At 29.9% G+C, this 9,638-nt stretch overlaps 1 protein-coding gene across 5 annotated transcripts; it reads right to left on the bottom strand.

The window, feature by feature from the left end:
• Positions 1 to 1,742: 1,742 nt before the first annotated feature.
• On the bottom strand, positions 1,743 to 7,237 carry LOC101488213 (transcription factor TGA9). Of its 5 annotated transcripts, none has more exons than XM_073370294.1 (13): positions 7,219 to 7,237; positions 5,825 to 5,977; positions 5,522 to 5,610; positions 5,118 to 5,236; positions 4,419 to 4,628; positions 3,712 to 3,756; positions 3,537 to 3,596; positions 3,249 to 3,326; positions 3,120 to 3,165; positions 2,774 to 3,045; positions 2,317 to 2,538; positions 2,103 to 2,245; positions 1,743 to 2,022 (listed from the first exon to the last, which is right to left on the bottom strand). In XM_073370294.1, exons 2-13 carry the CDS (start codon positions 5,932 to 5,934, stop codon positions 1,935 to 1,937), a joined length of 1,482 nt encoding a protein of 493 aa, XP_073226395.1. In that variant the 5' UTR covers positions 5,935 to 5,977; positions 7,219 to 7,237; the 3' UTR covers positions 1,743 to 1,934. The 5 variants fall into 5 exon arrangements, with proteins under 5 accessions (XP_073226395.1, XP_012572806.1, XP_004506171.1 ...); XM_012717352.2 differs by lacking the exon at positions 7,219 to 7,237 and adding an exon at positions 6,121 to 6,386 and having other exon boundaries at positions 5,157 to 5,236; XM_004506114.3 differs by lacking the exon at positions 7,219 to 7,237 and adding an exon at positions 6,121 to 6,385.
• Between the last annotated feature and the right edge of the window lie 2,401 nt (positions 7,238 to 9,638).

Genomic DNA, 9,638 nt, shown 5'->3' with positions numbered 1-9,638 from the left:
TATATATATATATATATATATATGAAGATTTGATAACTGATATTCATAACTTGTGACATATCATCACTCTACTCACATAATAGTCTTTATGCATTGTTGTTGTCCCACTTAACAAGACGAACTATTCTAATTAATGACTTTATTATGCTTTAAATAAATCCATATAATAAATTAAAATGACTCATTACTATATAAATAATAGTAAGTCATGATACAAAAAACTCAGGAAAAATTGTTGACTTATAGGACTAACTCTAATAATCTCTCACTAGTAAGGGTGTACAAAAGACGGGTTAGGTCGGATTTGGTTTGTCCTTACCCGATCATAATATTTGATCGAACCAATTTTTAAGCCACAACCTATCCCATAACCCGACCAAACCCCAATTAGTTTTAGGTTCAACAAAGATGGGACGAAATAAGACGAGACCAAATTAGTCCCAAGACGAGTCGCTAACTAGTAATACTTGAACTTTTTTTTAGAAAAAAAAAAAAAACCATTTTAAAATAACTCATAGTATACGGTTACCACTTATCAATACATTCAAAAGTGGTAACTTATAACATTATGATACAAAATACAAACATTATAATCAAACACAAGTAACCTACTACCTTTTGGAGCCATAGATCTTTCACCACGTATAAAAAAACATTGTCTTATAATAATAATAATAATAATAATAATAATAATAATAATAATAATAATAATAATAATAGTAATAGTAATAATAATAATAATAATGATTATAAACCGTAAGGTGACCGAAACTATACCGGTCTTTTTTTTGTCTCTGTTCTGTCTTTTTTTTTTGTCTTTGTTATTTATGAATCAAGTCGAGTTCACGGGACGAACCAGATTTTATATGCCTCTATCCACTGACACTAGAGTCAACTAGACATACTTCTAATACTCATTGATCTCTAAAGTAAATCAACATTTGAAAATTATTTAAATTCCTCACATCCTTTCGATGAAAACAATGACCAAATCAAAGTTTAGGGTTTAGTTTTGTTCAACAAAAAGAAGAGAGGCATCAATACATGAAGTGTAATTCACAATGAGAGAAATCAATACATAAAGTGTAATTCACGAGGATCAAAGTTAATGGATCTGAATTGTTTTGGCTTTAATTGTAATGGAGTATGAGAAAATTGCTTAGCATTGATGGAAATATGTAAATTTTGCAAGTTTGGTTTTGATGCAGCATATGTGTTGCTAATTATAAGCCGTTTAAATATAATAATCATTTTCAAAGTTTTAGTATGTTTTGTTATAGATTTTTCAAAAAAATGAAAATTTGAGAAGAAAAAAAATGTAAAAACTGTTTAAATTGAGAAATTGTTTAATAGTTTATAAAAAATATCATTTTTCATAATCGATTTTTTTAAATAAAGTAATTTTTATTACAAAAGACAAAAAATCAATTTATACTTTTCCTTATGATATCTAAATTATTAAGTAATAAAATCACTTGTTTTTATAATATGTAACATATAGACACCTATATCAACTTGGCCTAGCTTTTTCCTTTGGTTTTGGGGTGGCTTCGAATTGGTGTCCAATTTGTATTGGTTGATGGTTATATGTTGGTTATGATTGTATTTTATTTTATTTCCTTTATATGTTTTGTCTCTTTCTTGCATTCTTTTGTAATTTGATATATGTGGTTTATCTAAATAAAATCTTATACTTTTGATTTTGAAATAAAAATCATGAGATACTTTACGACTAAAGGAGGTAGAATATATTTTTTTTTCATAAAAATAACTAGAAAATAAATAAATATATATTCTTCTTGATGAAGCTGAGACACACCCTTTCCTTCTAAAGCAGCCTTAAGATATATCAACTTGCAAAAGCATCTTTTAGACTAATTAACTAATAATTAGTATTAATATTAGTATGAATTACATATATTAAATAGTATATATCAGAAACTTGAGAAATGACTATGAGAAGGTTGAAGCATTTGCAATTCCGTAGTTGCTTGGCATGAGTTGTCATCGGTGATCAAAGTCCTATTGAAGTACAAAATAAAATAAGTATCACCTTTTTAATGTTTTCAATGGAACAATAGGATGTTGATGCTGGCACTTACTCTCGTGGTCTTGAAGTCCAAAGTGAACTTAGGGCTCGAAGACGACCATAATATTCTCCAATAATAAGAAAACATCTAGCTGCTTGACGAACAGTTAATATTCTACATAGTTGGTGAAGGCTTTGTTGTCTCAAATTATCACCCTTCAATTTCAAAACCAATATCAACATGAAAGAGTGAGCAACATGAAAGAATGAATGAAATAGAGTAGTACCTGACGGACAAATCCTTCAAGGCTGGAAATCTTGGCCATGGCGGCGACCATCTGTTGCACACCATCGACGACGGGACCTCCGGCGATGGTGTGAACTATAGAGTGTTGGAGTTGTTCATGGCCTTGAGTGAGAGCATCTTCAGCTTGATGTGATGAGTGTCTTAGCTCACATATCCCTACCATTTGTTGCTCTGCTAGGGGTTCCAATTGTTGCATCAACATCTAACCAAAATAATCATTTAAATTTTGTTAATTGTGTTTAGGAGTCCAAGGGAGCCCAACATTCAGAATGAACTAAATAAAGATTCATAAGAGACTTAGACAGCGCATCTCAACCCAAAACCTTAAGGCATTAGGTTTATGAGTCATTCTCTTTATATATCCAATATAGCCTTCATTCCTGATCAATGTGGGACTAACCACTCATAATTGAATTTCAACAAATTTAAAGACATACTGTGATGAGGTCTGAGGGTCTGAAACCTCCAATCCAAAGGAAGGGTCTCTCAGCAGGAGAAGTCCAAATGCCATTAATGAGGTGAAATACATCTGAATGAACTGCCACACCTTTCAATTGGAAAAGCTCGTCGTAATGACACAAATATCCCTCCACTATCACTCTCAATTCATTATCCGTCAATGCCCCCTGTAGCCCGTTTCTAACCTCCACCAACTGTCGTTCATCTTCTTCCACCCATCTTGCATACTCCATGTCAAATATTGCAGCTCCTACAACATTACAGTTAGTTAGTTATACTAATTAGTTGTTACTTATTTATTATATAAATCTTATCTATCATTACCAGGCTTACCAGGGCTTGTATTGCCACCACAACCCATGAACAGTCCCTATTACAAAATTAATTGAACACCACAAATTAATAATAATTTGTACATATAATACTACATGTGTAGATAGAGAAAGAGTGTACTTGAGAACGTGCTCTTTGAAGGTCTTGCTCCAGATTGGCTAGCCTTAATCTACTTGTCTCTAACTGCTGTACATAAGCCTGTTTCAATAATTAAGTCAATTAAGGAAAAATGCACCCACACACCATGCATTAAAACAGGTTTTTTCTTTTTACTATATTATATACAAAGTTTAGCATAACATCTAATATTGCATACCGTTAAATTCAGACAGAGAAAAACAAAATTAAATTTTATTTTTGAGTTCAATTAACGAATTGCAAACAACAAAAATGTGTAATGGGACGCACCTTTTTCCTTAGACGGCTTTTTTTTGCAGCTTCTCTGTTTTGTGCCAAACGTCTCAGTGTCTATAGACAAAACCAAACAATAAAATCATCACTACAATAACACTTACCTCCCATTGTTAAAAAAAAAAATTTATATTATGTTATAAATAAAAAATGTGTATGATATATTTAAAACCTTTGGATCAAGTGTCTTTTCTGATGTGGAACTAGCTCCTTTCTTCTGCAATAAAAATATCCAAAAATTAAATATGGGTAGTTTCACAGGGGAACACAACAAGACAGGTTAACTAGAAGAAAAAAAATGTATTCATAGCATTAATTTTCTAACCATTACTATTACTCAAGTTCAACCACTAAATTTAAATTTCTTCACAAAAAAAAAATACTATATATAAGATTATAAATGAATTTTTAGGAAGCATGTAATGTAATCATCAATATATATATGACATGCATAGTAGTAAGTAATTATTTAATTTGGTGTATATTCAAGTTTAGATTTCTAATAACTAAAAAATTTAACTTGTAATGAATAAAACACAAGTAAAGTAGTAGGTGTTGGCAACTGTTAAAAAAAAGTGTAACATTGATAAGGACTTAAAAGATTCTCCTTTTTTTTTTGTTTTTTCATTTTCATCTCTCTCTCTCCATATTTCATGTCAGAGATTCATCAGGAAAACTCTGTATAATCTTTGATTTTCTGTGAGTTGTTGGGATCTGTGTTGTTCTTTTGTGCAGAGAGAATTAACTAGAGAAAGACAAAAACAGTATTCATTGCATTTAAAAGACCAAGTTTTGTTGCCTGAGTTTAGGGAACATGAATAGAGAGAGATTAACACAAACAGTGAAAACAAATAATAGTTATTGAATTAAATTAACAACCTTTTCCTGATATGATTTAGCTGTTGATTGATTCTGTGATGTTTCTGTTCTTAAGACATCATTAGTTGCTGTCTCCTGTTGTTGAATCTGATCAAAAGCACGATTTTGATGATCTGAAGAAGATGCTTTTACACTTATTGGAGAATCTGTATCAAACTGTAACTCTGTTGATCCTGAATCAGTGCTTTCCCCTCCTGATTTTGATCCACCCTATGTTTTAAAATCCACATCAACAAAAAAAACTTAATTATTTTCATGTCCAAGACCAAAATTTCAATTTTTTTTATCTTCTTATTGCAAAAGGGTAATAGAAAAAATATTACTTTTTGAAAATGAAGATATATTTGTGATCAGATGGATAAAAATGTGATTTTCTTTTAATATTTGATGTGTGTTTGAATATACGAAAAATTTAACAAAACTATAATGAAACTGTGAGTTTGACAAAATTACGGTAAAACTATAATTTTATTGAAGTTCTAAAGTGTAGTTTTTAATCGAAATATGGTGGTTCACAGTGATTATGTCAATCTCATCACAAATTCATACAAGTAATCAAAATGTATTTTTTTTTTGTTAAAATTACGGTGATTATATCTTGATGAATCTAAAACACATATAAATCATTAAAAAAAAATAGTAATTTTATTGATTAAAGTAGAAGTGGTATAAGTTGTTATAGTTTTAAATAATCTTTACATATGGATTGGTCAAAGATGGAGAAGTGAGAGAAGCTACAAGTCTTGGTGTTTGTTGAAATCTAATTGGCCATGAAGGGAACATTTCAAGTGTAGCTGCTGGCTTGCTTGTGAATAAAGCTGTTGCAAGAAAATTCACAAAAGGAAAAATCTCATAATCATAACATAACCAAATTAGTAATAGAGCACTATATAGGATTTTCAATTATATAAAAAGTTGGATGAATCTAATTCTCCATTTGGAGTAATAATCATTATGGTAACTCAAAATGGTAACTCTTCCTACTCAACACTTTCCTTCCTCCAACACACTTTTATCTTCTCTATGATTTTTGGAAAGAGTTGGTTTTGCTTATGTAACATAAAGAAAGAGTAAGTAAACCATGGAAAAGGAAAAAATCATACATGCTTTTCCTTCATCATTTCTAATCTTAATTCCTTGTAGAACAATTGCTTCTTCAAGCTCTCCAAAATCAAAAGAAGACCCTTGATTCCTAAAATAACAACAAAAACAATTAAAACAAAAGTCACTTATATGCAACTATAGGAAATGGAAATAAATTAAAGCAAATCTATAAATAGAGATAATGAAGAAAAATCATATGTATATTATGTATGATAGAATTTTTTTATAAGTGACTCCAAAAAAAAAGAAATTTTTGATAAGTGTTAAAAGAACTAAGGTGGAGAAATGATTGAAAAATATACATTAAGCTTGATGTTGAGGTAGTAATTCCATGAAGAACTCCATAAGGGACATGTTGACTTGAAGGTTCTGACTCAGACGAACCAATTTCTCCAATTCTTTGGCTAGCCATGCAAAACTATTCAAAGTTCATACCATTCTCATCTTCCTTGAAGCTGAAAAGTTTTCATTTGGTAGAACTATAGAAACTTAATTCACAACCACAAAACTTAATTGCAAGATGTGTGTGTGTTTGTACCAATATATATAACATACATAAAAAATTGTGTAGGAAAACTAGGAAGTCATGATCCTTTACCTATGTTTCTTTAGAATTCTAAGAATCCTATGTGGACAAATTTGCAAAGAAGAGAAATATCAAAGTTTTGTTGTCAAAGTAATATATAAGTTGCCACAAGTAGATAGTCAAGTCTTTATCTTATATATAAGTTCCACTTTGCTACATTTTATCTTTTATGAGGTGTCTCTATCTTTCTTTTCTCCTTCTCTAGCAAGAAACTTGGTTGATAAATGTGTTTGGCTTGCTTTAATCATTGTCTTTAGTTGTAAATACTTGAGGTTGAGAAGCTCATTTATGTGCCATTAAGGTACCTTAAGTATTGTACTACCAACTAGTAATTTATCTTAATTAATCTCTCTAATTATCATTTGGGATTAGAATCAGTGTTTGATTGATTAAATTATGATTCAATCAGTCTAACAAATGGTTCAATCACAATAAATTCACAATTTTTTAAAATCTAATAGAATTAAATTGAATTGTAATTCAATTATAACTGATTCAACATATTCTTTTTATCCTTTTAAAATATTTTTTAATCATCGATTTAATTCTAATAGTTTAACCAAATCATTATTATAAATTTTCTCTCCAATAACATTGATTTAAAATGTGCTTGAAATAAGATTAAAAATGAAATAAAATTCAATTAAATTACTATAATTGGAGAAGTGGGGTCCATTGTAGGAAGCCACTGGAATCACTGACTCCTACTCCACTCTCTCTCTCTTCTAACCGCCTGTGTTTTCTTATTGGCTATTATCTTGTGCTGCATGTGTACTTTTTATAAGAAAAAGTCATAATTTTTTTTTGGTACAATTTTTTACTTATGTAGCAATATCAAAGATGAGACAAATTTTTCTTTTACTTTATGGTTAAAAAGATGGCAAAAAATTAAAAGAATGAAAAAAGAAAGGTCTAAAGGTAAATATTTTGGTCCTTTCATACTCAAGGAGAGCCTGTGGATTTTACTAGTACTTTTTTTTACATTAAGAGTTATATAAGAAAGTGAGTTATTTTAATTTTTACACATCATATATCTAATATCATATAAACTTGTGCTCATTGCATAATTTCAACCAAAACATTAAAATAATATTCTACAAGCATACATACCCACTTTGTTTATTTAATCCTAGCTATGAGATGGATTTGTTTGGTATTTTCTCCCTTTGTTGATAGGTCAACATCCATTCCCTGTCATCACCTAAAACCATGCCTTGTTAAGATTCTTTTGTATAGTTATAGACATTTTTTGCATACCAATTAATATGGTTCACTAGGTAATCATGAAATTACTTGCAACTTAATTTCTCTGTGTTGTTGGAATATGGATCCTCTATTACATCTAGCATTCTGCAGAAAAAAAAATAAAAAATAAAAACAGTAAAAGAATGTTACTATCTTATGAACGATTTAGATTTCATGCATTAAATGTGTGACACGTTTATTGATTTTAGTTATTCAATCTTAAATCAACAACAAATATAAAATTATTTATTAAAGATGTAATATGAACTGATTTATTTTGAATCAATTACTGAGATCATTTAATATGTGTAAATATGTAGTTTTTTACATGTAAGAATTTTAGGTTCCTGGTGACTTTGTATATTGTACTTAATAAAATAAAATTGTTGCACCGCCACACCATGAGAGAGGATTTGGATCCTATTTTGTTGATTAGTATTATTAATCCATCAAAATGTGTGGTCTATGCATAGGCCTAGCTCTCATACATTGTCTTTTTCAAACTACCATGGATAATTATTGTATATAGATACATGAAGGAATAGTCTTCATATTTATTGAGGAACAAATATAGTTAATGCCTTTTCTTTCACTTAGATGTAAGTTTTAGACCAACATTATTGAGGAATAAATACAAAGATGAGAGGAATTTTAGGTAATATCAAATCTTGTGCTCCTTTTATAGGTAATAATATGCCTCCTACCAATTATTCCTTTATGAAGCAAATGATTGGTCATAAAAAAAAGTGGTTTGGCTCAACATATGAATGCTCTAAAGGATTAATAAGTCAATGTATTTTAAGTATATAATTTTTTCACAATATACCTTACAATGAATGTTGTTTATCACATGAAAATGTCTTTGTGAAGGTTTTAGACAACAAAACAGAACAAGATGTTCCATGAATTTGGCATTACCTTTAGCCGTAATTATTTGAGCTGTACAGCTTCTGTGTCTGCAGAGAGGTGATTGGTCTAGATCAAATTTAAATTCTTGAATTAATTATTTCTTTGTTGGTGATAATAGTTATGTTTAACTATTATAAAGTTATTATTACTTGTTGTCTAAGCAAGCAACAATTGTTTATAATAAGTTTTGTTAGCCTTTGAGCAACTTGTATGAACATTGCCTAACATTCTTCAAAGGTGAATGGCCACTTGCATTAAAATTTTAACTAACAGATAAACGTTAAAATTACTTTTGTTTTTCAGATGCTTTGCATGTTGACTACTCTTGAATCTTGATCAAGGATTTTAATACAAAATAAGCAAAAAACATAAGCAGTATATTATTATGAACTTCAAAATAATTTAGAGTTATAAATCAAATGACAACAAAAAATGACTAGCTGCAAAAATTCAAGTGTTCAATCACTAAAAAATAGAGTGCAAACAATAAAAGTAGGATAAAGAGAATAAAAACAGAGAATAACACACCAAAGCAACAAGCAGAAAGAGAGGGCATCATCATCCAACAAGACAAGGGGGACCACAAAACAAAACAAAAAATGTGTTATTTGGAGCAATCAATTTCAAACATCCCATTTGAGTAAAAGATGGTAAGAAAATCAACCATAGAAGACTTTTTCAAAATTGGGTCATGCAACGTTGCTTGCTTTCGTGCTTCACCTAGTTTGTCTTGAATTGTTTTCAGAACATAATAATGACTCATGTGATTCAGAGTCTAACTCAGTATCTAATTTACGTCTATAGCCAATTCAGTATATGATCTATATATCCATTGAGTTTCATTTCTTTTCGAATCAAGATATAACTCAAATAACTATGGTCCACAATTGAAATTGAGGCCACAATAAAACGATTTTAGAAACTCCTGCAATGCAACGACGTCATAGCTGCTATTGCGGCCACATCGACAGCATTTGTCTGCATTTTACCGCAATATAAAACTGAACACCGTAACCACAATTGCAACTGTAACTGTAATTTAAAATTACGGTTGTAACAAAGGAAGGAAGAATAAACAAGGTGATTCCCACATAGAATAGGAATTACTTCATAACCCATCATTCAGCTTCAATCCCATTGTTTACATGGACATATAACTAGTTAGAAAGGCATATACATACATACATAATTCATCTCAGTAATGAGCTACCCATTTCACCTTTCAATAGCAAGCTTTCAAGTTATGGATGATTGGTTATAGTTGCTATCTACAAGTCTCAAACAAACCAACAGTCACAAATTAGAAAAAGAGCATAAACTCTAAGAATGCATCATAGCAATAAACCTGTTCCCTAATTGCAGTTTATATATATATA

The sequence above is a fragment of the Cicer arietinum genome, chromosome 6, assembly GCF_000331145.2.
Source record: "Cicer arietinum cultivar CDC Frontier isolate Library 1 chromosome 6, Cicar.CDCFrontier_v2.0, whole genome shotgun sequence".
NCBI lineage: Eukaryota > Viridiplantae > Streptophyta > Magnoliopsida > Fabales > Fabaceae > Cicer > Cicer arietinum.
The sequence above is the reverse complement of the archived record's forward strand: the minus strand, read 5'-3'. Positions and strand labels throughout refer to the sequence as shown.

Bases quoted from the DNA above. Each gene is read 5' to 3' on its own strand.
- LOC101488213 (XM_073370294.1), bottom strand. From the start codon at position 5,934: ATGGCTAGCCAAAGAATTGGAGAAATTGGTTCGTCTGAGTCAGAACCT. The intron at 3,046-3,119 runs GTAATGATAGAT...GTAATGTTGTAG, and splicing joins TACAAGCCCTGGTAAGCCTG to GAGCTGCAATATTTGACATG. The intron at 2,246-2,316 runs GTACTACTCTAT...TTGAAATTGAAG, and splicing joins TTGAAGGATTTGTCCGTCAG to GGTGATAATTTGAGACAACA.